The sequence below is a fragment of the Malus domestica genome, chromosome 02 (assembly GCF_042453785.1).
Source record: "Malus domestica chromosome 02, GDT2T_hap1".
Classification (NCBI taxonomy): Eukaryota; Viridiplantae; Streptophyta; class Magnoliopsida; order Rosales; family Rosaceae; genus Malus; species Malus domestica.
In genome coordinates this window covers 11,765,748-11,792,355 of record NC_091662.1, presented here as the reverse complement: position 1 = coordinate 11,792,355, position 26,608 = coordinate 11,765,748, and the positions used below count along the sequence as shown (strand labels likewise).

Genomic DNA, 26,608 nt, shown 5'->3' with positions numbered 1-26,608 from the left:
TCGAGGTTGCCAATGTTGTGTCCAAGACCGTCCACCTCAACAAGTCCCTCACCGACTCTAAGATCTCGAAGCTCTAAAACGAGATCTCGAAGTTTAGGAAGATGATTGCAGGAAATGGAGGGGGCGGCGACATCAAGGAGTCCGGATGAGAGGAACACAAGGTTAGAGAACATGTGTTGGCGGATTTGGAATTTGCTATGGGTTTGGTGGAATTTGAGGGTAATGATATGGGATTGAGCTTCTTCAATTGATATTCTTGGTAGAATTAGAGGTGGATTTTGGTTTCTTCCTTGGAAGAAGACGGATTGAGTTTGCAAAGAAAAAGATTTTTTCTTTTTTCTTTTTTCTTATTTTTTAATTTTTTTAATTTTTTAATATTCACGTGAGCCTATATTGACACGTGGCGTTCAATTATTGTCCACGTGGATGCCACGTCATCAATTAAATGAGGTTCTGACGGAGAACTTAACGGATGTATGAAAGTGTCCCATAATTATAACTTTAGGTACCAAACTGGAACAAAAAAAACTTCATGTACCAAATGTTGAAAACCAAAAAACTTTAAGAGTAAACTGCCGATTTGCCCTCTGAACTATCACCCAACTTTCGATTTGCCCCCTGAACTTTTTAATTGGAAAATTAAGGACTTAAACTAATTTTTTTGGCCAATTTGCCCCTGCTATTAATTTTTCATTCATTCCGTCCAAATTTCTGTTAAATGGAAGCATATGCACAACATGAGTGGGTAGTTCGGTCACTTCATTCTTTAAAATAATTGAAAACCTTAGATTTCTAAAATATAAACCTATGCAAATATGTGTGATTCTATGGCTTTTCTATCTGAAGGTCTAGTGAAATGACGCTTTTGTCCACAAATGAGAGTTACGTAGTTTGCACATGATGAGAGTTAACGTTAATTTGGATGAAATTTATGAAAAACTAAAGGTAGGGGGGAAATCGGCCAAAAAAATTAGTTTAAGTCCTTAATTTTCTAATTAAAAAGTTCAGGGGGCAAATCGAAAGTTGGGTGATAGTTCAGGGGGCAAATCGGCAGTTTACTCAAACTTTAAAGTAGTAATTGAGATTAACCCTTCATTTTTTTATATATGATATTCTATTTACGAGAAGGAATATTCCACTCTCGGTATTGGGTTGAGTCACATAATAGATCAGTTATAGCTATATATATATAAAGAAAAAAAAAAGGACAACTAGTGGCAAATCATAGTTATCCATCTGTTACGGGCCCGAAGAGGTTATGGGGAATTTCACTCTGCATGTGGCCAATGTCAAGCAGACTCATCACTTCAGAGTATCGAATCCAAGACCTTCTACATTTTTTTGTTTATTAGAGAGCCGCAGTCTGCCCTTACACTGGATCACTTGTTGTGTGGTTCAGTTATAGCTAAATACAATTGAACACAAATATTACACATCTTTGTCATTTGTGTGGGACTTTAAGTAAAAAACCTCTCGCGTACGAGTGTTGAGCAACTGGACCTAGTAGTGGTTGATGTTTTCTCATAACTTTTCCCTAATTGTTTCATTTTTAATCTAAAACTAAGTACTCATTAGTAATCACGACTAGAGTCACTAATTTGAATAACGGCTTAAATTATATTGATATGATGCCCGGTGGCATCATCTTGATACAAGTAACAAATCTTTTTTTTTTTTATTAAACGATAGATTTATTAGATTAGATGTTAGATCAGGAAGCCAACAAAGTTTGAACACACGCCGTGGTGCAAGGACAACACTCATCTTCACCACTGTGGCAGATAACCACTTGCATACTAGTAACAGGTTTGAGTTAAGAGGTTTATGTTTGGACTGATTTGTTTGGTTAGTGCTATACACATACTTATTTTTACTTCTCACATACCTCTCTTAATTTTCGACCGTCAAATCGAATGAGTTGAAGAAAATCAATGAAAAAAATAACAAGAGTGTGTGAGAATTAAAAAATAAGTGAGTGAAAAACACTATTCATTTTTAGACCACCCATTTATATAGTTTACTTAAGAAAGTGCCATTATTTTAAAGAAAATCGCACAAAGTCTTATTACTTTAGGATTTAGGTAAATGTAATTCCCTCGTGTAAATTAATACAAGTATCGTATGATAAAAATTTATCACAAAAATACGTCACTCATTGCGAGGGGTGAGATAGAGGCACAGAAAAATAATCTCTCGAAATAACCAAGTTTTTTCTACACCGTAAAACTTCATTTATGCATCGTACTAAAAAGATATAAAACTTGTTACTTATCTTAATCCTAACTTTTTCATTCTTAATGTTCATATATGTACTTGTTCTTCATTTGCATATGTTGGGATTTTGGTGGACCACAAAAAGACTTGAATTTGTATCTTAAATTTGTAAAAGAGAACATTAATTAAATTAAAAGGGGTTTATACGCCGCTTGATTATTAGCCAAAGTACTTAAGTACCACATCATCAACCTACATTAATTAAATAAAAAGAGGAAATATAATGACCAAACACTTTAATATTTTGTGAACCTACATATTCAATAATACTCTTATAATTAGTGCGTCCATCCCATAAGGATACGTTTAATTACAAATCATCGATTTATTTTCGAGTTTTTATTTGTGATTCAATATAATGGTTCGTTTTTAAATTAAGAAAGAACACAAAATATTAGTGAGACATATTTGTGAAGATACAGACTATCTTAAAGTAGGTATAAACTCTATAAAACTTCAAAGTCCACTAGGATTGGCTTGTTGAAGCGTATGTCCCGCGTTTTTTGCAAAACTCATAAGGTTATTACCACATTATATTGAATAGTTCCACTACTAAAGCCTCGTTTGGTATTATATTTTTTCACAAAAAACTGTTTCACTTAATTTAATCAGTAAAAAGGTTTTTGGTAAAAGTAAAATATCCTGCTTATTTTCAAAGCAACATGTAGGTTGCTTGAATAAAAAATAGAGTTGAGCCTTTAATAAATATTTTCAATTTTTGTAATACCTTCATTAATTTTTTTTAATAATATTATTTAGCCTTCCGCACATTTTATCTCTTAGAGAATAAAATGATCGCTACAACCTACCACTACAAAACTAACCTTACACAATCAACGCCATTAGCACCACCACAACTGCCACCACCACCACCATAACCACAACTGCCACTACCATCATTGTCACCACCTTCATTGCGCCACCGCCACCACCAGCGTTACCACTGCCCCTAGCACCATTATTACCTCTACACCCCAACCACCACATCCCACTATTAGCACCACCACCATATAACCACAACCGTCACCACTGTCACCACAACTACAACCGTCACCACCGGCGCTACCACCGCCCTAACACCATTGTTACCTCTAAAGCCCAACAACCACATCCCACTATTAACACCACAACTGCCATTACCACCATCATCCCCACCATTGTCATCGTCACCCCCACTTCTATTACTATGTCAATTTTGTCACTGTATACAATTACATTACTTTTACATTAAAATTATTAAACGCTTTTACACTGTTTTTTTTACACACATCACTTTTAAAATACAATTAACCAAACACTCATCTATTTTATTTTACAGCTGATTATTCTTAAAGAACAGCAGAAACAATTTTTTTTTAAAAGCACATCAATCTCAAACTGACCCTAAATCTCCCATAATGATATACAAACTACATGGTCAAATATTCAAGTGGTTAAAAAGTAGAAATATTAAATCTCTCTTTCAAGAGATGGCCATTTGCATAATACAGTAATGTTTAGTGGCTCTTTTCCCTCCATGAGAGTTTTTTCCATGTAGTTTCCTCGAGACGAGGTTTTTCCAGAGCCACGTTCTTTTCTATGTTGTCTGTACTCGTTTATTTGGTCGGTTATGAATGAAATCCTTTATTACCTTTAAAAAAAAATAAAAAAAAATAAAAAAAAACTAATGAAAAAGATTTGAAAACTTTGAGTTTTAATAATAAAGACAAAATAAATGGTAAAGTAAATAGTACCATGATTAACTTTTTAGTGTGAAAATGTGATTTTTTGTTAAAATGAACAGTACTGGAAGCTTTTCGTTAGAGTTCCCTAAAAAAAACTACCTCAGGCTAGCAAGATCTCTTGGCTGCTATTAACCATACTTACATATAATTTTATAATTTCAAGTACAATTTTAGTCCTGGATCTTAATCAGATTGTTGATCAAGCTGAACCAGGATCCTCTCCTGAGCAATTCCCTAGGGATTCTGCAATCTTGTTCGTTCATTTTATATCGTGCGGTCAGTTTTCGTTAGGTACTATTCATATTTGAATTTTAAAATTTAAATTTTAAATGATTTCTGACCGCACGATATACAATGACCGAACATGATTGCAGGATCCCTAGGGAATTGCTCAGGAGAGGATCCTGGTTTGATCAAGCTATATCTAAACTGCTTATGGCTTTTTCTCTAATTAATAAAGTTGATTAACCTTAATTAGTATTTGATTTAATTTCCACCCTTTATGTGCTAAGCTACTGACGTCTCCTAAAGTTGCTTTAGGCAGATTCAACTGTGCAAATAACTCCTATTCAAGTGATCAAGTTGCCCATTAGAAAATTTTAAGTAATATTTTCTTTTGATGATTTGTAGACTCACACTTAGTTTCTTCAAATAGGAAAAAGTTTCATCAAATAGGAAAAAGGGAGTTGGAATGCATCATGAAAGGGTCTCCATAAAAAGAATGATTCATATGTGTCACATGAATAGCATTTATTTGAAAAAATTATTGTACGCATTGGTTTTATATATATATTATCATATAAGTTGAACTTATATGCACATTGATTCATTTGTGTCACATGTATAGCGTTTATTTGGAAAAGTTGTACGCGTTGGTTATATAACTTCTTTTTTTCGTTCAAGCATGTTGAACTTACATGGGTTCTAATTTTGTGAGAAACACTTTATGCCTAACTTGTGCATACAAGAAATTTTGGAACTCTAAGTGAATCATGAAAGCATATATTTCAGGACTGTCACTCATTCTTAAATTTAATATTAGGTTGATTAAGCATTCATACGTTTTAGTTTATTGGGCGATCAATGTTCAGTGAATTTGTTTAAACACATAGCATGACACCATGCTAATCTTAAGGCGATATACACCTGCCTTTTTAGATAGTCAATGTCGAGTTGACTTTTCAATAGCTAGAAACTTTATTTATGGACTAATGACTATGGAATACAAGTCTCCCCCCCCCCCCCCCCAACCTTGTTTAGGACATTGCTTCCATACCTTAAATCTCATGGACTCATTCATAGTGTATTATGTCTATAATATAAAACCAAACTTATGAATGCATTAATCTTGCCCTATTATTAATTAACTAAAATGAATTTGTTACATAATATCCAATATTACGAATTTGGCTTTAGGGCACAACTCTAATAGGTTAGCCAATCCCAATTCGTGGGTTGGGTTGGGTATGTGGGTTTATTCAGGTTCAGGTTCAAATGAGTTCGATCTTACTTGGGTTGGGTTCGGGTTTGTCCAACTTTATCGGGTTCAAATGAGTTTTACCGGCCCCCGAAAATGATGGATAACCATGGCTTGCCACTAGTTGTTTCTCTTTAAAAAAAAAATTGGGTTAGGTCGAGTTGGGTTTGAACGAACTTTTTACTTCATTATAACAATTGGGTTTGAAATTGGTGGGACCATAACGAATTCAAATTGACCTTACCCAAATTGCACATCTTTCGATAACCCATTAAAGAAAGGAATTTACTAGGAAAATCTTGTTTATTCAATGAGAACCGAAGCATTTCATACACCATTTATTTCAATTTCTTTTTTACTAATAGGCAATAGGTAATAAATAAGATGGTGATAGTCTGATAGATTAATCTAATGACCAAATCTAATCTAATCTAATCTAATCTAATCAACAATTAAAACTGTACTCTAAACGCACCTGCCACCACCGCTTCAAATTATAACTTTTCACCCAGGTGGCAGTGGCGCACTACATACGACACTAATTGCCTTCACTTGGATGTCGTACGAAGCGCCAACAGGATACGCACATAGGGCAATAAGAAATGAAGTTGACAGGTTTCGCAGACCGTTTCTGTTTTTGTGCAAGTCAGTCCAACGGGCGGTCAGGATTTGCTTACCCCTTTCCCAAAAAGATCAGCCCCCGTGACGTCATTCCTAGACGGCGACACGGACGCGCCGTTTCGTAATTGAGTGGCGGCATGTAAGTTGTAAGGCCCACATACCCGAACACGGCGGGAGCAAAAAAAATAAATTTAATACGTGGACGTTCGTGACAGGCTATTGTTGAGTAGCCGGGTCCCATGCTCATAAGCCCGCCACGTCAGGCAGGGTTTTCCTTTCCTTCATGATTTCTAATTTTCACTTTTACTTTTTTAAATTTGGTAAGTCCCACAACTTTCCATTTTGGAAGGATTTTAATCACATCTTTAAGAAAAGAAATTTCCTTTTATAAAAGAATCAGGTGTGGCTTTGTCACGACTATCTATTTTCTTATGAGCGAAAAAGAAGCTTCAGGAAAATTTGAGTTTATGCTTTTAACTGTAAATTATGTATCATAGTATTAATTAATTTAACATAATTATCTTATTATTTGTCCGAACTCTAAACAAAAATCCCAACTTTGAAGATGATTCAATTTTTGTTAAGCACCTACAGGTCTTGTGTTTTGAATATATTTGATGGTTAAATTTGATTAAACGATATAAATTAAGTGACGAAATAGGTTGGTAGTATAACACCCATTGGCACTCTAGAAAATTACTTGATCTATGGTGTATTTTTATGTTTCTTTAATTGTGTCTAAGTGATCGTGAAACGTACATAATTATAACTTGAAAAATAAATTAGATTAACAATCGTTTAATTATTTAAATTCAAATTCCTTAACTTATAGTGTGAATGAGAAAATTTAAGATTACTTAAGATTTTCAAAATGATAGAATTTTATTTTTTATAATTTGTGAATTTTATTGGTTAGTTAACTTAAAAGAACAATGAAATTTGAATATGGATTTTTGACTTTTGAACTATCACTTATAGAAATTTGGAAATGACACTCATTTACATGAATTTGAACTTCAGGATTGGAGGCCCCAAATTCCGATAATTTTTTCTATACTGAAATTCTAAATTTTTATATTTATGAATCCAACAAGGAAATTGATTAGAAATCGTTTATGAAGTAGACGGAAATATGGTCCCCAACAACTTTTTGAGTGGGAAAATACATTTATCTAACAAGTTTACCTCACTGTAGTGTCTTATGTCACTGAAATATCATAAACGTCTGTTTGTAGTGTAGTAAACCGTATCTTATAAGTTGTAGGAAATGTTAAGGAGACTATCTATTTAAACTATATGATGTGATTGTTGAATAAATTATTATTTAAATATTCATAAATATATTTATTTTCTATTGATAACATATCATATAATTTATAAAACTTTAACGAAAAGTTCCTGGTACCATTTACTTTAATAAAAAATAAAAAAACCCATATTTTTATACTAAAAAGTCAATCATAATACTATTCACTTCACCATTTATTTTGTTCTTATCGCTGTAACTTAAAGTTTTCAAACATTTTTCCATTAATTTTCCTTATAATTTACAACTATAAACTGAAAATTGATCCATCTAACATACTCTCTTTGAGATTTTAGCTTGTCCTCTTTTCCTTCGTTATATTTAAAATCAAATAATAAGAATAAACGAGGCCATTTTACACACTTCACACTTTGTAGTTTACTCTTCTCCCTCTCACACGCTTTCTCTCTAGCTCTCGGCAAAAACCAAGTTGTGAACCCGTTGTTTCTGGACCTCTAGTGTTGTGTATGCACTCCTCTCTGTCCCTCTCACTTCCACTCGCACTCTATAAAGTTTCAATCTTTCGCACTCGAACTCACTTTCCTGCTATTTTCTGATCCTGGGTTTCTGTTTTTGTAATGTGAGTGCAGTGATTTCCGGTTCCTTTCGGCCGGAGAATGGCATATATGTGCGCGGACAGTGGAAATCTAATGGCGATTGCCCAGCAAGTCATCCAGCAGAAGCAGCAGCAGGAGCAGCAGCAGCAACAGCGCCACCATCACCACCAGCCGCCGCTCGGTGCTTTCTCCCTCACTCCATGGCCCAACAACAACCACCACACTCCCACTCAAAGCCCCAATTTGGGCTTCGGGTTGACCGGGTCGGGGTTTTCAGACCCGTTTCAGCTTCCGGGAAGTTCCGACGCCGGTGGGGAGCCTGGGTTTCCGTTTCCTAACTTGGATCACCACTCCGCCGGGTTTAGGTTTTCGGATTTGGGCGGCGGTGGCCCGGCCGAGTTCGACTCGGACGAGTGGATGGATAGCATAATAGGCGGTGGGGATTCAACGGATAGTTCCAACCTGCCTTCTGCTTGCGACACGTGGCAGGGGAGCAATTCTGATTTCGGTCTCTACGGCGCCGATCCGTTTCGACCCCACTGCCCGAGTCGACTCAGCAATCCCTGTTCTCCGCCGTCAGATCTCAACCGAGTCATATTCTCCGAGACCCAGAACCAATTGCCAGCGTGGACTTCACCGCTGCCACAGCAACTACACCAGGTTTCGGTTAAGGAGTCCAAATCAACCGACCCTCAGTCACTCCAAAACGACGCCGTCGGAGTGTCGTTAAGGTCGCCCGAGATCGAGTCAGAACCGCCGCTGCTAAAAGCCCTCCTCGACTGCGCCAGGCTCGCCGAGTCCGACCCCGACGGCGCCGTCAAGTCTCTGGTTCGACTCAGGGAATCGATCTCGGACCACGGAGATCCAACTCAAAGAGTCGCCTTTTACTTCGCAGAAGCGCTGCAAAATAGAGTGTCGTTTCTGCAATCAGAGAAGAGCTTTACGACTGCGCACGACACTCCTTGCGAGGACTTCACGCTGTCGTACAAGGCCCTGAACGACGCATGCCCGTATTCCAAGTTCGCCCATTTAACGGCGAACCAAGCGATACTCGAAGCGACGGAGAGAGCTACCAAGCTCCACATAGTCGACTTCGGAATCGTCCAAGGGGTCCAATGGGCGGCACTGCTGCAGGCTCTCGCGACCCGGTCCACCGGAAAACCAGTCAGTATTCGGATCTCTGGCATACCCGCTCCTTCTCTTGGGGATTCTCCGGCGGCCTCGCTAATTGCTACTGGAAATCGACTCCGAGAGTTCGCGACGCTTCTGGAGCTCAACTTCGAGTTCGAACCGATTCTGACTCCGGTTCACCAGCTTGACGAATCGTGCGTTCGGGTGGACCCGGACGAGGCCTTGGCTGTGAACTTGGTGCTCCAATTGTACAACCTGCTTGACGAGAAACCAACAGCAGTTCAATCGGCTCTGAAGCTGGCGAAGTCTCTGAACCCACAGATTGTGACTTTGGGCGAGTACGAAGCGAATTTGAACCGGGTCGGGTTTGCCAGCCGGTTCAAGAACGCATTGAAGTATTACGCTGCGCTGTTCGAATCGTTGGAGCCGAACATGATCCGAGACTCACCGGAGCGGCTGAAAGTGGAGAGGCTTTTGCTGGGTCGACGAATTGGCAGCTTGGTCGGGCCGGAGCAACCGGGAACCAAAAGAGAACGGTTCGAAGACAAAGAGCAGTGGAAGTATCTGATGGAATGCTCCGGCTTTGAGCCGGTAGCCCTCAGCCATTACTCCGTCAGCCAAGCGAAAATCCTGCTCTGGAACTACAACTACAGTTCTTTGTATTCTCTAAGTGAATCTCCACCTGGGTTTCTCTCTTTGTCCTGGAATGAAGTTCCTCTGTTCACGGTTTCTTCATGGCGTTAATGGGTTTTGCTTCGATTTCGAAATCGGGTTATCGGGTTTTCGCCAGGTCTTTTTTGTTCTGGGCCGGAGCCTGTTAGTTTCAGTACGCCATTGACAGCCATTGACGGAAATCAGAGATGGAACTCAAGACCCTGCCTTGGTGAAAACCCTAACAGTTAGTAGTTACCATCAGTGTTAATTTTGAGCTTGTTGGGTGGCAAATTGCTTGTTAATTTCGTAGTTTGGTTCCTAGGTTTTTTCAACTTCCTCTGTTTTTTGGCTTCTTGGTTGGGGCTTTTCTTACAGGTTTGACGTTTAAAACTATGAAATATGACTAATTGTAAAGAAGAAAAAAAAGGGCATTGAAATGAAAGGGTAAAAGGGTTCGGCCCCCTTTGTTCTCTGTAATTCTGTTTGTAAATTTGAATCTTGATATTGAGTTTAGTTGCTATTTAATTTCAGCTTAATTCTTTGAGTAGTGATTTTCACTCTCGTTTTCTCGTTTTGGACCCGTTTAATTTATTCAATTCAAGTCAATTCAAGACTGGAAAATAACAACTAATCATACTTGGACACTAGTATTTATTTTTTTTAATTCGTTCAATAATATTTAACACGTGTTTTATTGTTTTAAAATATAACGGACATGTTTAATTTTTCTTAGGACTTAAAAAACAAGGAACATATCAGTGGACAAGTTTGAACCGGGAGTTAAGAGTCGGTGATTTTATTGACAATAATTGTTGGGATAGAAATCATCCGATTGAAGTTGTTGATCAGGACATTGTTATTCTTTTATCCTTTGCACAATCCAATGATAGATTTGTGTAGGGTGCGTCAACTAATGGATAATTTTCAATTAAGACTGGAACTTGGTTAATGGTTGCAGAGTCATAACCAACGGCATGAGAATAGACAGAAGTTACTAAAGAAAATGTGGAAACTATTGATTCTCCCAAAGGTGAAAATGTTTCCTTGGCTTCTAAGGGTTCGTTTGAATGTGCTTTTAAAATAACTGAAAACGTTTTTAGAGAAAATGTTTTTTGGTTTTAAGAGCACTTAAAGTGCTTTCTGCAAGAAGCAACAGTTATGTGCTTCTTTTAAGAAGCACTTTAAATGCTTTTCTAGAATATACTTGCATTTTTACTAAGAATTAGTTCTAAAAACATTTTCAACAAAAACGCTTTCAGTCATCTTAAAAATACATCCAAACGAGCTCTAATTCACGAGAGGCTTCAAATTAGAAAACGTCTGAGTAAATTATTAAAAATGGAGAGGATCAAGTTCACTTATTTCTTAACTGCCAATATGCAAAAACTGTATGGAATTAATTTGGAATTCTACATAAAAGGAGGAATTATGTAACTTAAGTAAGGTTTTCTTTAACTGCTGGTAAATTTGGAATGCTCGGTGGAACCTGAAATCCATTATTGAAGACATAAAATAGTTGGGCTCTGAGTTCAATTGTATTCAGTGGAACCATGTGTACAAAGAAACAAATTTTGTAGCTGATGCCTTTGGCACACCATGGTCTCACCTTATCGTACCCCCACTTTTGGGAGCATTGCTTACAGACTTTAGCTTTATTTTTCTATCAAAAATATATAAAAAAAAAAAAAGAAAGAAAGGAACATGTAACTTTTTTTTATTAGGCCAAATCAGAAAGTGAGTACTACCTTAGGATTATCCATCTTAATTTCCTAAACTAATACCAATATGCAGGGATTTTACATAATACATTTGCGCATACTACACCGGCATCCGAGGCTATTGGTTTCTTAACTATTGGATTATTGGTTGCTTATTCCACACTTCATTCATCCAGCGCATGTCATATTATCAAAAGGTATGCATTTGTGGTGTTATCCTAAACTATGCATTTGTGGTGTTATCCTAAACTAACATCACCCTAAACCCTAACTATCACCGCATTGCTCTATGTCTCAACTTTCTCACACACATATATATATATATATATAGAATTGCATATTGATTTGAGATTCACAACGACAATGATTTATTCGGTGTAGGTAAGTCTCCCTCTCACAGTAGACTCAATATTTTACCTCCTTAAATTCTTAACTGGTGTCCACATTAGGGTTTTTCAATGCTTATGCAATAAGGCATCGGATTTTTCATTTTTGTGACTTGCAGAAGAAGTAAATGATCAAATATGACAGTTTTAATTGCTTCAATATCGACAGTGACTGTAAAGTGGCCTTCCGAGGAGGACGGCCTGCAAGCAAAAGCAATCTGCCACAAAAATCTTTCTTCTCCTGCAGCGGAAACCTTTCCATATTCAGAGGCTGTTGCTTTAGGGTTGCGTAATCAATTTTCTTAAACCAGCGCAAGGACAATGACTTGGACTTCAAACTTCAAATCCATGGGTCCAAGTTATCTTCTCGATTCTAATATTAATGGCGGTCCCGTTCAATCTCCGATCAATTCCTCTTTCCCTCTGGATCTCGACCTCTCGAGCGAAGAGAGAGAGGGGGATTGAACCAGCTGAGGAGGAGAAGCATTGCCTTTCCTAGTCAGTGTACAAAATCAGTGGGGCCAAAATGCAGTGGACCGCATGACAAATAATGCTGCTGCTTAAGGTCCTAGCGATTGTGACAATTCAGGACTCAATTGTAAAAGGAAACGTTTGAGTTTATAGAAATTTCATATTTTGCCTTGGGTTAGGGTCCTATTTTTGCTAAAAATCACAAATGTGGGGTTCGGTATAAGTCTCTTTCAATCTTTTTGCTCAGTTTACTTGTAGAACACGAATCCCTTCTTGAATTGCAAAAATAGACCCTTATTAGCCCCTCCACTCTGCAACTACAATGCGACATATCATTCTCACAAGTGGCGAGAAATGATCAAATGGTTGTTTCAAACTTAGAATTTGTATCTTCGAGCAAATGTGAGCAAGACGAGTTGATCTTCAAAGTAAAATGTCAGTTTCGTAGTACCCAAATACGATTGGTTCTCTTTGTAAGTTCAAACAATTTGAAATATCGCGTTGTAAGTAAAACAAATAAACTATTTTTTATCTTTCTTAACTAATTAATTTAATTAGTCCAGCAAATTGCATATGTAGTGGCTCAACCTAGTAAAATTTTTGCTGTTAATTACTTGAAAGAGGTATGTGTTCATCACCAATTGTCCCCAAGACCACCTGATTTGGTAACTTGACAGCTAAGGCACTGGTTAACTCAGTTATAATCTGAAGGTCATGAACTAATAAATGGTGGAATTGGAAGTAATTGACAAGAGTTACCAGTTTTTTTTTTTGGTTACTCTAGTGTACGTGTGTCAAAGAGAACTCTTCTGGAAATGCCTTTGGCCATTCAAACATTGTTATGTGACATGTGAATTTTCAAAAACGGCCAAGTGAAAGAGCCCAACACTAAGAAATTGGGGGTGCAATTTCGTCAAAAAAATGCCATGTGTGTGTATTGTATATTGTACCTAGACATATTTACTGATTAAGAACATGTCGAAAGAATGCGTATACCTTATTACTATTGTTAAAGCTCAAATGATATCATCTTACAAACTTTCGTAAATGTTTAACTCACACTGTGTCCGTGTGAGGAGAATTTATTGTCTTAGCACAATAAAACACTGAATCTAGTACTTCAATCTATAAATTCTAAAGATTTTTAAAGTACTTTAGTACATAAAACAAAATAATATAGATTTTTTTTTTTTTGAACAAAAGATTTTTTCTTTTTAGTTGGGATATAGATATAGTTGGGGTTAAAAGGTGAGAACTTTAGACAACGGTAATGGAATAGTGCAAAGAGGATTGAAGGGTTTAGTCAAAACCTTGACTAGTCTTTTGCAGCCAAAAGCTGTTGATAATATAGGAAGCGTTTGCTTTGCAGTTTGCAATTGCACGACTCTCATCCGATCAAATCATACTTTCCGCTACCCAAATACGGATAGAACTTCGTTGCTGATCCGATCAGCATCAGCAGCTGTTTACAATCAATCATAGCTAGATACGTATCTAAATTTTTATTTTTTAATTAAAACTTGAACACGTGTTCAATCGTAATTGGTCATAAGCAACAACTAAGTCCAATTCTCCAAATATTTTGGGGTCTGGTTGGTCGTTCGCAAGAAGGATTTTCTTCCTTCTATTTTTTAACTCATTTCCTCTCATTTTTTTTCACACTTTTATGTTTTATTTTTCTTTTTTTAAAGAAGTTAATACAAAATGGTAACGTCTGAATCTTATTTGTTCGCTTTTGACTCTGCTCCCTCACTCACATAATTCCAACTAAATTTTAACTTAATCATGGCCCTTCAATTAAATGAAAAGAGAAGGAAAAAAAAAATTAACTGAACTTAGCTGCTGAAAAGATCAGCTGCATATTTGAAAAAACAAAGCGAGAGAATCTAACTTCGTCTTGCCAAGGCTGGATTTTAGAATGTGGTGAGATGATGACATCGCATGCTGCAACGGTCATGTGGGACCACCTTCCTTCGCACTTGTTGACTTGTAGTAGCATAAGATAGTGACATGTCAGATATGCATTGGCTGACTGGATCATGACTCATATTTACTAACGCTGCCGAAAGTAAAGAGACTAAAAGGTTGTCATCGACAAGATCATCTTACGTTGAATCGACTGCAAATTGTAGTTGAATTCTATGGAATGTCCACACGGCATGTCTCATAAATTCCCTTACCTTCCTGTAAAACTAGGTAACCCAAAGATTGTGGCTCTACCATTTTGCTGCAGCTGTGACTAGGCTTGGCATTTTGGACCCAACCCGTTAACCCGACCCGACCCAACCCGTTAATATTTGTATTTGGGTGGATGCTTAACGGGTCGGGTCACTAACGGGTGAACCCGTTAACAACCCGTTAAATAACGGGTCACTTTGGGTCAACCCGTTAGACCCGTTAACACCCGTTAGTTGAGGATATTTTAGTAATTTTAGTAAAGTCTTGATAACAAAAAATAAACTTTATTAAAAAAAAATAATAATAATAATTGTTAACGGGTGATAACGGGTGACCCGTTAGCTTAACGGGTTGGGTTGAACCCGACCCAAACCCAATAAACCCGACCCGTTTACAGGTCTAGCTGTGACGTAAAAAGTTCCCCGGCAAACTATCTGGTCACATGAGTTTTTGGTATTTTGATCTCATCTGATTTCATGATGTTCCAACTGTTCTGAGAACGTTGTTTTTTGTGGTAAACCAACTTAAATCTTGTGAATGAGAAGACTTTGCATGCACCTTTCAAGAATCGGAAAGGCAACTAAAAGATTTTAGTAAAATCTCAAACGAGGTGACACGATATAATTAATTTGGAACACTACGATGACAGTATGACAGTATCTTGTTTACATAAGTTCTTAGTTCTGATTTACACTCGCACACTACGGTGACACCAAGGCAACGTAACAAAAAACAACATTCTATTGGGTTTAATGGGTCCAGTTGGGGGTAGCCCATAGTTGTCAACAGTGGAGGCTATAGGCTGCGTTCTGGGCTGGAAAACATTGGGCTTTTTATCCTATAGAATGAACAACGACACCGACTAGTCTAAACCCACACAGTTGTCAACAGTGGAGCAGTTTTTTTTTTCTTTTTTTATTTGTTTGTAGGCACGGGTTTGTGCAGTTAATGTGAGTCACTTAGTACTACGGTCTATTAGTATTTTTCTTTATTTGTAAGTGAAAGATCTTATATTCGATTTTCGTCTAAGATGAATTTTAACCACATTATTACTAGTTCATTGTGAAACTAATACTATAAGACTGTAACACTATCAAAAGAATCAACAATCCAACTATGAGCTACGTGGGCCAAGTCATAATTCAGTTGTTGCTTGTATCATTAATTATTTCATTTTCTTAGGGTACGAGGAACTTAACCTGAATACACTGATTCCTACCGCTTCTGTTATTGTTGTTAGGTTGGCTGTAGAAGAGATTGCGAGATAATTAGACTATCTTCAAAGGAGATGTCAAATATATCAAATAGGATTAAAAGACATTCAAATGTTCATCAATGGATATACCATATATGATGTGGCATTGGAGTCATTTGACTTCTTACTTTCTAGCTGCCTTTTTTTACAGCAAACAAAAAAAGAGTCAAATATATTTAATTTAATTTTTAATGTATGAGTCGCATTAACAACTCATATAATACAAACTAAAATTAATTTTGATTGTTTTTTAATAGTTAATGTAACTTTAGGCCCAATAAAATAAAAAAATAATTATTTGACACATCCATTGGAAAAGAAGAAGATTTAGCATTTGTATTCAATTTGCACATCAGTCATCAAATAAAATTTTGACATACTATATTTGACATATCCTCAGAGAAGAAATTTTTAGTTGTAACGGGAACACAAGTGGTACACCACTTGTTTTAATATGAGTGGTGGGAAATTTTATTTTTTAAGTTATTAACTTTTTAGTACACATATTCCACAATTTGCATAGTAACACGTGGTGTACCACTCCGTGTAGTGGTCACACCGAAAAATCTCTCCAATGGTGGGCTAAAAGCCAAACTACCCCCCAAAATTTCTCTCCAAACCCATTCCAACCCAAGGGGAAAATTTGGGCTAAATGCTAAACCAAAGTCAGATTCCTCCCGAAATTTAGCCCAAAAATATGAATTTAATTATTTTTTATATTAAAATGTTCATAAAATTAATTTATGATAGTCTACATATTTATTTAAAAAAAATTAATTTAACAAAAAAAATAATCCCGGGCAAAAATTTTAGGCTAGAACGGTTGGAGCAGAAAAACTGTTTCTGGGCTAAAAGCTAAATTTTCCGGACTAAAATATTTTACTTTTAGCACAATCATTGAAGATGATCTTAGGGGCTGGGGAAAAAATCCGTACTTTATTGCTTATCCAATAAGAAAAACTAAACAGGCTATTTTTTTTAGGAAAAATTAGTATCTGGTCCCTAGTTTTTACTGTTCATTGACTAAGACCTTGTTAGTTCTCAAATTTTGATTCAAGTCCCTAGCATGAATGTCACAGCCCGTCCCAAAGTTTTACACTCGTGATTGTAAATTGACGGAATTGCCCTTAAACGTGATTAAGATATGTGAATTATATATTGGTGAAATATATGTTCCTAAGTTATTTGGAGATGGAATTTTGTGATTTGGGGTTTTGGTAAGACCACACACCTCAAATCCCTCCCTATTTCCCGTACCCTGTCTCTCTCTCTTCCCTCACGACTCTCTCACTCTCTCTGTCACTCTTCTTCTCCGTTCGAACAAACCAACCACAAAACAACCTTAAACTTCCACCAACGACGGAGTTAAGACCACCATCAAACTCCTGGAACCTCCACGATCACGATGGTATCCATTTCAGGTAAGTTTTGCTTCGGAAAACCCTAGTTTCAAAGTTCCCGTGAAATGGTACTGTTCATGATCTTCTAAATGACTACGTTTTAGGCTAAAAAAAGATCACAGCGAGCTTAGTGAGGTCCCAAGGAAGCTCGGAGTGCTTCGTTGGAAGTTTTTGGACGTAAGAACACGGAGATCGACAAGTTCAAAGTTTGGCCGGAGCTTTCGAGGCTTTTTCCGGCGAATCCCCGGCGAGTTAGGAGTCGAGGTAGGTATCAATCTCTTTGTCTCGTCAAGTACTACAACTTTCCTTTTTTTTCACTCAATTTCGTTGAGTATTGAAGAAGTTATACTCATTTGAATCTTACCCAGTTTCCGGCGACCTCCGAGGCTTTCGAGGAAGTTTCCGGCAAAAACACGGCGAACTAGGTGTTGTGCAAGGTACCAGTCTCTTTGTCTCTTCAAGGGCTACAACTTTCGTTTTTGAATCATTTGATTTCGTTGAGAAATGACAAAGTTATGGCAATTTGAAAAACGGCCGCCGGGAAAACCAGTCCGGCGACCCAAGGAAGAAGAAGGTGCGCGTGGGGGCGCGTAGGTCCGTGCCTTCCTTGGCGCGTGGGGGAGCGTGCTACAGTAAAAAATTATTTTAAAAAAATTTCAACGTCCGTGACGTCGAGTAGATCACTGTGGTATATTCATATACCCAAATTGAACACCGTATGAGAAAGTTATTAAGGATTGTTGGTTAGGTGTTCGAATAACTTTTTATAGTTTTTGCATTTAGGTGAAAATGTGAATTGATGATCTGACCGTTGGATCGTTACCAAACTTTGATACGTTGTAATACGTAATATTTGAGGATTATTGGAACTTACGGATTGGGAATCTGAGTTACGGATCTTCCGGAATTGGAGTTGTAAGTTCATAAAATAACATGTTAACCGTCACTTAGTTTTGTTATTTGACGGAGATCCGACCGTTGGATGGTGATGAAATTTTAGGATGTTATCCTAGAGATATATTGTGGACCTCTAGAAGTTATGGATTTAAAATCTGAGTGGCGGATCTTCCGGATCGAACTACATAGTGACGTATTTTATATAAGATATATATTCTATCGATATGAATTCTGAGGTTAGAATTGATTATTGTTTTAGGCGCCGATCGTCATGACGCCTTGGCGTATTGTGCTAGGGAGTTGTAGGGCGAACTCCAGGTGAGTGGGCAGTTTTGTTTTCCGTATACATATATACTTACCGTTTTCCCAGAAATTGAAAATGCATGAAAGTATGCTTTAAATGCAATGTATAAAATTATATGAAAAGTATATTGAAATGTGAATTGAGATGCCATGCATAAAAGTATATGCAAAGTATATAGAAATGTGAATCGAATTGCCATGCATGAAATGATATGAAAAGTATGAATTGAGATATGATGCATATGAATGAATGGTGCGGCGGACGCACAGGTGAGTATCAGGTGAGTATTTAAATACTGTTATGATGATGTTGATATATATTGAGCTCAAATCCTGCACCATGGTTTAGTGCTTATAGTATTCACCGCATCGCACGCTCGCCTTGGATCCAAGTAGATGCTGGTCGCACAGTCCACGCGGAGTGGGTGCGACAGGCCAGTCGAAGAGTGTTAGTGAGATTTCGACTGGTGGGTGACCTTAGATTATGTGCACAGATGATTGATGAGAGAAGCACTAGAGCGTAACTTGTGTGCAGAAGGCCGGACAGGTCACAGAGGTGACTCCGGCAGAGTGAGAGTGATAGATTTTGAGCTCTAGGTTCAACCGTACAAGGCTATTAGAGGGCCTCCGGTTGATTACTTTTTGCACCTGATATAATTATTGTTGATGCATTCATACTTAACTGTTGAATTCCGACATGGCATGACATATTTGTACTGAAAAATGTTGAGTTAATGAATTGAAGTATTGAGAATATATATGTATATTTATATTTTACATTTCTGGGAAAGTATACAAGTTTTACGGAGAGGGGTTATAACGTTTTGAGAAATGTTTGGATTTGGAAAAGAATTGTTTTACTGACCCACTCAATTTTGGTTTTGCGCCCCTCCAGGTTCAGGAATCACAAAGGTGTGGTGACTACGAGGAATTCGACGGTGTTCTGACAGATTGGACAAAATTAGGACTCACCTTCGGGTGTATCAACTTATAAATTGTATCTTAAAGCTTCCGTACTGTGCAAATGGTTACGTCACTCTCACGTGACGGCCAGCATGCCCTCCTTCGGGACGGGGTGTGTCAATGAATGTGATAATGAATTTACATGTTTATTATATAATTTTTTAATATAAAAATTAGTAATTAATTTAGGGTTTAATACTCACACCTCTATTAAACTTCTAATTAATTTTCAATTCAAACATTTCCAAAATAATAAAAAAATTAAATTAAATTAAGTTTGTACCTATTAGTTTTTTTTATATATAAAAAGATTCTCAATTTTTTAATCTTAAATGTACCCATTCATATAATTTTTCAATTTTTTTTAATCTTAAATGTACCCATTCTCAAATATATCAATTTGTTATATGTAAAATGTACCCTTTTTTTTAATATAAAATCCATTCAAATTTTTTAATCCATGTTTAAACTTATATAGGTACATTCTTTTTCGTTGATTTGAGAATGTATCCATGTTTTGGTACAATAACCTTTTTTGTTAATTTTGGTTACTGTACCCATACATATATGTACACACACAATATAATAGAGTATAATTTATATTTTATTATTTTTAATCCCATAAATTATAGGTTTTATTTAAAATCTCATTAATATAAACAATTACAAATTTCAATTTTTAATTTTTAATTTAAAAAATATAGTAACTTACATTATTACATTAATGTTAGGGACCTCAATCAAAAACTAAAAACTAACAAGGTTTCAATCAAAGAATATTATTTTATACACTGGTTATACCTTTCTTTCCCTCAGGGGCAACCAATAAAACCTGCCCATGTCGTTGCTCATCCGTATCCCTTATCTTTTCCCAGCAAAAAACCGTGTCAAGATTCAAATGGCATGTAGTGCCGTGCGCACTTGAATTGCTACGTAATCACTTTTCTCTCCAAAATTCGATACGTGTCCCCACATCACCATGTACCATGACGCGAGAACAAGGCTTCTGGTAACATATTCCTACAAGAGTCGGAGAAATCTGGTGACTTCAGATTTTTACACTGCGTGAGTGTATAAAACAACACAAGTTTCAACCTCTGAGTATAAATAGCAAAGCAGCGCAAATTTGAAGATGCAAAAGATGATCACCGCGATCAGATTGATTAGACCACAACCGCCAGGTTTGATATTCACGCCGCCGCTGCCGTCAAACTTTGGCCGGAAAGCTACCCGAGTCCGATTCAAGCAGGCTGCAAGTGTTCACGTTTCTAGTAAGAACAGTAACATGGACAAGCAGCAGGAGGAACCTACTCTGAAAACTGGGTTAGAATATTTTCTTTTACATATACTTGTATTTTTTTCAAATTCATGACTAGAAAAGATAGAACTTTGTGTCGATAACGTGGCTAATCTATCAATAATATGCCGATTATGTTGTGGAAATTTTGGTTCTCGTCTTTGATTGATTAAAATTTTAGGTCGAAAGCTTTATTAATTTGAATACTTTGATTAAAATATCAAATTTCAGTATTAATTAAGAAATTTAATAACATAAATTATTAAATTATTCTTAAAATCATGCACAGGTTAATACTGAATATGAATGTTTAATTTTTAAAAGTAAAATGTTTATTTTTATTTTTAAATAGTGGTGTGTGTTAAATTAAAAAAAAAGATACATTTCATTTCAAAATATGCGTATATAAAAAAGAAAAAGTGAATAGATTCACTTTCTAAAATAATAAAATAGGGACATTTTACATAAAATAGATTGGTATATTTTACATATATATATAACAAAGTGGTACAGAAAAATTGGTAAAAATAATAGAATATTGAGTTTGCTGATTGAAAATATTAAAAAAAAGTGCAAAATCAGGAGAGGTGTACGTTCCTCAGTGGCTAAAACTTTGAGTGTCAAAATTGGTGGTTTAAATCTGTTGACTAAGGTGTTTGTATATGAACACTATCAGAGACATTTTGTTGGAGTCTTTCGGGGTCGGGTATGCATCGAGGTGCGAGGACGAAGGATATGGTGGGATATACGGGGCTATAACGGAGCAGGATCAGCTGATCCATGACGACCATCCGGCCAACGACAAGTCGCCGGGAAGTGAAGTGAAGGAGAAGGAGAAAGCCCGACACAAGACGAGTCCCTCTGCATAGATAAAATACAGCACGCTGCATCTGCATGTGTCGTTTGTTTTTTGAAGAGCAAATGCCAGACTCGTGTGAGAGTCTGGTTCGAGTGGTTAACTATATGTCCTCCGTGTAATTTATTACTCAGCTTGTTGTAGGTGTATGTAAATATTTTGTGTTAATAAATAATTAATGTCATAGTTTTCTCATCTCGTGGTTGGAGATAGTTCACAATCAAGTCAACTGTTGCAACACAATGAGAGATTTTTCACTACATAAGGAAAGTAAAGTGGTACACGTGTAGTGTGGTGTAACACGAGACATATTAATTTAGTTCACGATCAAGTGAACGGTTACAACACGATGGGAGATTTTTCTAAGGAAAGTAAAATGGTACAACACGTGTAGGGTAACACGAGACATATTAATCATGTTGTATACTTTATTTCTTTTACAGAAAACGATAGTGATATCATTAACAGATAAGAACAAGTACAAGGGTTCCCACATAGATACATTCTTTAGACCAATTCAATGATGTAAATATAATTCGCACAAACAAGCATAAGGATAATCCTCCCAATTTGGCTACCACAAGGATTATGTATTAGCAAAAGTGCACAAGTTTAGCTCCATCACAAATACGCAATGAACCTAATTAGGCACATGTAATGACACTGCCAATAAGCGAGACCACATCAAACCATCGTTAACAAGCAACCACATTACTCGCTAGACGAGACATTACCCGCTAAATGCGGTACAAACAAAACCTACATTTAAATTGTAATTAGAAAGTGGAGTGTGCGGTGTACCATTATTCGCTACAATCCATTTATTTCTAGTTTTGATGGGCGAAATTGAACTTCCGTCCCATAGAACCGGACATATTTGCCACTTGGGGACTTGACAATTTTACCCGCATGTATTTACTGGTTCATCGTCGTAAGTTTTTCTTCATGTATTTATAGCAAGCTGTAAAATTTTTGTAAGAATGCAAAAGATGATTCATGCAGTAAAATCACTCAGAACCCAAATCCGAGCACCGTCGAACTCGGGTCGGATTGCTTCCGGAGTCGTATTAAGGCAGGCCACAACTATTTCTAGCGATCCAAACAGTAAACACAACATGAACAAGGCAGAGTGTCCCGATCAGAAAACTGGGTTAGTTGCTCATTGCCTTGTGGTACTCAAAATTTTCTAGCTTTTGTGTGCAGGTAATGTTATCTTGTCATGCTCGAGGATGGATTCTTTTTCGAATGTGTTTTTTTCGAACAATTTTGTTCGTGAACGTTTTTTTTGAAATTGATGTTATAACTTATAAGCAATACTACGAGACTCATAATAAGAAATCAAGTGGTTCTTGACAAAATATTTCTCACTAACTTTCCAATAAAAAAAATCACAAATACTTTCTCTGCCAAAAATTATCACGAATATTTGTTTTTTTGTGCTTTAAAAGTGTTTTTAACTATATTCTAAAAGCACTTTCTAGTAAACGTATTGTTTGATATATCATATATTTTCCATAGCTTGAGATGTACATTCAAACAAAAATTATCCTATTAACGGTCAAGTTTAATCACTCTTAAACTTTCATTAGAATCAACGTTTAGATTCATAAAGACCCTTATAAAAATTGACAGTCGTACAATGTAAGCAATTTATGATGCTAGACAGTTCAAGAAAGTTTTGTTTATGATTAGTAGCTAAATGTAATCACTTAATGTACGTTCTTATATATATAGAGATGTGATGTCCCAATCATTTGGGGAAGGGTACGCGACAAGGTCCGATGAAGAAGGATTTGGAGGAGTGTTTTCGGACAATCAGACTTTTCCGAAGACGGAACAGGATCAGCTGATCCATGAGAATCACCCTGCTTATGACAAGACGCAGGGAAGCGAAGTCAAGGAGAAGGAGAAAGGGAGATGCCAGACCCAGGCCAATGCATCTACAAACTAATTAAGCAACCAATGCCAATAGCCCTAATGTCTCTACAAAACGACTGCATGGATACGTGGCTTTTTATGTAGTTCCTTTTCATTTTTTATAAAGACCGCATCCAAAGTTTTTATTTTTGTTATGTGTTGATAATCAAGAGTGCATGGACGCTCAATTTGAGTGATTGAACTATAATTCTTCTTGGTAATCCTAGCTATATGTAAGTATTAATGCTAATAAGTAATCATTCTTTGCTTGATTTTTCATTCGGATTATCTTCATAGTTTGTATGTGTTAATGTTAACGTTCGTTAAAGTTTAAAGCAACTTGCATCCGACCCAGCATAGATTGAATTGTGAACTTTGCATCATGGTTCGATTTGTTAAACCTAATAGCAAACATTTTTAAGATACGTGTAAACCCTAAAAAAGTTGAATGCCAAAAGTGGTGTAAACTCAAATGCCCATGAGAGCAGAAGAACCATCAATTTAGACGGATTGGATTGAGTTGTTAATGCCCCTTCAACGATCAATCAGAAGGAGACCGAAGCCAGATAGAGTTTCTTATGGCCCAAGTAACAAACCCAACCGAAAGTGAAAATTCCTTCAAGAACAAAACACGATCAAAGCTTGCTACATATTAAAAACACCCAAGGGAAACAAGTATAAACAAATTACGAACAAGCAACTTTATTTTTTATTTTTTTATAAATACATCAATATTTTTTTACACTAAGGATATGGGAAGTTCGGCTAAGCCACACAATGGATAAACGAATTTGGTATCGAATTCGCTATCCACGAGATGATCTCTCAAAGTGAAGAGAAATATCACAAAACAATAGTACTGAGTGGGACAAGCAACCTTTTTTGAATACATACAATATAATCTAGGGGTGTGCTATCCACACACCCATTTTTACTTCTCACACACTCCTTGTTAATTTCTGTCCGTTGATCTTCTTTAATTCATCTGATCCGACGACTAAAAACCAAAAAGGTGTGAGATAAGTAAAAAATGATGTGTGGATATCACACCCCTATAATCTATGCTGATGGGTGGGAGTGAGGTAAACCTCAAAATGAAATAGCTATAATATTTTTGTTCGAATTTGCCTTTGATGGGAATCAAACCTAAGAAGTATCACTTACAAGTAAAGAATAATATCACCAGGCACATAAAAAACCAACATTTTAACAAAGGGCATCTGAAACAGGTGATAAGTACATAAGTTACACAATATATTAGTCATATTTACGTAAGTAATCATTTATAAAACCGAGTTACAAATACAGAAAAACCTATAATTTCGGGCTTGGGCCATATCTCCTAATACTCTTAAGGCCCAATGAAGAAACCATCAGCCCAGATATATCGAATAATAGAGAACCAACCAAAATTATAGTAATAAAACAAAATAGATATTTATACAACTATTATTTTTAATAGAAATAGAATCCAATATGTTTATGAACTCTATCCCAACAAAATAAACATTCACATAAAAATCGAATCCGATTCCCACCAAACAACCTATCGAGGCGGCGTAATAAACTACATGTCGTGTTTGATATGGTCAATAAAAGGACAATCCTCTTTGGTCCCGTACCCTCTCATGCCTTCCTGTTTGTATGGTTAAGGTTAATCAACGTTAACATTTTATATTAGTATTCATTTTTGTCTTATTATCTCTATAAAAAAAGTAATATAAAATATTAACGTGGTTTAACCGTGACCACATAAAACAAAAGAGCACGAAAACAAGAGGGCAGACAACCTTGTCCGTGAATAAAATGGGGTGTGCTTTCTCTGTCTCCAGCGCATCAGAGTACGTGTATGGTTACGCCACCGCCAAATCTACCGAACCACATGATCAACACCAGCCGTCGATCACGATGATAATTAACCAATCCCAGCCGTCTATCCAATTTATCCTCCTATAAATACGTTAGGGTGCCTGCTTATCAACCATTCAAGGTTCACGCTACCAATTATTCTCTCTCCTCTCACAACCTCAATGCGCATCCGGAGTTCTTCTCCAGATTTACCCTCCATGGATTGTTTTCTATGTCGATTTCCATCGGATTCGCGTCGATCGTGCCGAGATCTATGCGTTGATGTTGGTTTGAGATTGTGAGGTGATGGTTTGAGCTGCTTTTGAATTCAGGCGGTTTTACCAGCTCGAGCTTCTGTGTTCGTCGCTCTTCGATTCGAATTTACAGGTTCGTATATGTTTTCGATTCGTTTTACTAATCTGGATATGAAATTTTGTATCAAATCGTTATTGTTTTTGCTTTTTTGTTTAAATTTTATTAATTTGCAATGAATTTTAGCTTTTAGTGTTTCTGCTCCCTATAGATTTTGATTGATGTATGTTTTGGCGTCCAAACAGATTTCGTAGGCGGAGCTCTAACCAAATCGGAAGAGATTACAAGTATCCGGCGTCGTTTCAGCAGCTGATCCAATTCGATCTCGTGGTGGCTGAAGCATGTTTAATCTTAACCAAAGGGTCATAGTTCATGGTTGTAATTTCATGAGACTGAAGCTTTTATATCGTGGGATTTGGGTTGGGGTTATGGGTTGAATTCAGATGGATGTATAAGTTATCGGGACGAAAGGCTCGGTGGAACCAACAGCATGCTATTAGGGTTACAGTAAGAACAATATGCAGGTTACGTCATTATATACATGTTGCATGGCATTATCGTTGTGCATGCTTTTAGCCATGAAAACATACCTGTCGCCATTGTGCTTCTGGTGCAGGGATGAAGCAATCTTCTACTTCCAATACCTCCTCTATGAATTCTACTAACAAAATAGGTCTGTAGTATTGTGATTCGAACGGTATGGAAGCAGGGACTGCTTCTTTGTTTTTATATCTAGGGTTTCTATCGAATCCCCCCTATTAACGGAAAGGATATCCACCCTGATATCCTCTAAAACAATCAGAGTCCCATCATGACTCTTATATATATATTCTCTTGATAAAAGGTCCCGAAACTGATTGCAAACAATTAGAACTCCAAATATATTTATTCCTTTAAGGTTTCTGAGAATAAAGATTTCATTTGACTTGATTACCAAGTCAACTACTTTCTTAAAGATTTTCATCACAACTCATTGTCCATTCACAAATGTTTTACATTCTCCCACTTGAATGGCAATGCGAACCCCTTAACGAAATAAATATACATGGTGATCACTAGAGTC

At 36.6% G+C, this 26,608-nt stretch overlaps 3 protein-coding genes and 3 long non-coding RNA genes across 6 annotated transcripts; all 6 read left to right on the top strand.

The window, feature by feature from the left end:
- The first annotated feature begins 7,716 nt into the window (after nt 1-7,716).
- Nucleotides 7,717-10,280, top strand: LOC103401531 (SCARECROW-LIKE protein 7). The gene is made up of 2 exons (XM_008340248.4): nt 7,717-7,867; nt 7,993-10,280. The coding sequence occupies exon 2, from the start codon at nt 8,020-8,022 to the stop codon at nt 9,832-9,834; it is 1,815 nt and encodes a 604-aa protein (XP_008338470.2). The 5' UTR covers nt 7,717-7,867; nt 7,993-8,019; the 3' UTR covers nt 9,835-10,280.
- A 1,419-nt stretch (nt 10,281-11,699) lies between these two features.
- Nucleotides 11,700-12,628, top strand: LOC139190398 (uncharacterized). Its single transcript, XR_011574645.1, has 2 exons — nt 11,700-11,843; nt 11,968-12,628. It is a non-coding gene; the product is annotated as an uncharacterized lncRNA (long non-coding RNA).
- A 4,347-nt stretch (nt 12,629-16,975) lies between these two features.
- LOC139189559 (uncharacterized) lies at nt 16,976-19,439 on the top strand. The gene is made up of 5 exons (XR_011573338.1): nt 16,976-17,173; nt 17,257-17,416; nt 17,521-17,589; nt 18,309-18,367; nt 19,248-19,439. It is a non-coding gene; the product is annotated as an uncharacterized lncRNA (long non-coding RNA).
- Nucleotides 19,440-20,201: 762 nt separating this feature from the next.
- LOC103426803 (uncharacterized) lies at nt 20,202-23,664 on the top strand. The gene is made up of 3 exons (XM_008364881.4): nt 20,202-20,638; nt 21,289-22,618; nt 23,203-23,664. Exons 1-2 carry the CDS (start codon nt 20,448-20,450, stop codon nt 21,479-21,481), a joined length of 384 nt encoding a protein of 127 aa, XP_008363103.2. The 5' UTR covers nt 20,202-20,447; the 3' UTR covers nt 21,482-22,618; nt 23,203-23,664.
- On the top strand, nt 22,449-23,419 carry LOC103426802 (uncharacterized). Its single transcript, XM_008364880.4, has 2 exons — nt 22,449-22,618; nt 23,203-23,419. Exons 1-2 carry the CDS (start codon nt 22,449-22,451, stop codon nt 23,417-23,419), a joined length of 387 nt encoding a protein of 128 aa, XP_008363102.2.
- A 1,354-nt stretch (nt 23,665-25,018) lies between the features above and the next one.
- On the top strand, nt 25,019-26,130 carry LOC114820470 (uncharacterized). The gene is made up of 2 exons (XR_003767849.2): nt 25,019-25,620; nt 25,791-26,130. It is a non-coding gene; the product is annotated as an uncharacterized lncRNA (long non-coding RNA).
- Nucleotides 26,131-26,608: the final 478 nt, after the last annotated feature.

What these genes read in the sequence shown, in the direction of transcription:
- LOC103426803 (XM_008364881.4), top strand. Translation starts at nt 20,448, where the DNA reads ATGCAAAAGATGATCACCGCGATCAGATTGATTAGACCACAACCGCCA. An exon ending in GAACCTACTCTGAAAACTGG is followed by an intron (nt 20,639 to 21,288) that starts GTTAGAATATTT and finishes GAACACTATCAG; the next exon opens with AGACATTTTGTTGGAGTCTT.
- LOC103426802 (XM_008364880.4), top strand. Translation starts at nt 22,449, where the DNA reads ATGCAAAAGATGATTCATGCAGTAAAATCACTCAGAACCCAAATCCGA. An exon ending in TGTCCCGATCAGAAAACTGG is followed by an intron (nt 22,619 to 23,202) that starts GTTAGTTGCTCA and finishes TTATATATATAG; the next exon opens with AGATGTGATGTCCCAATCAT.
- LOC103401531 (XM_008340248.4), top strand. Translation starts at nt 8,020, where the DNA reads ATGGCATATATGTGCGCGGACAGTGGAAATCTAATGGCGATTGCCCAG.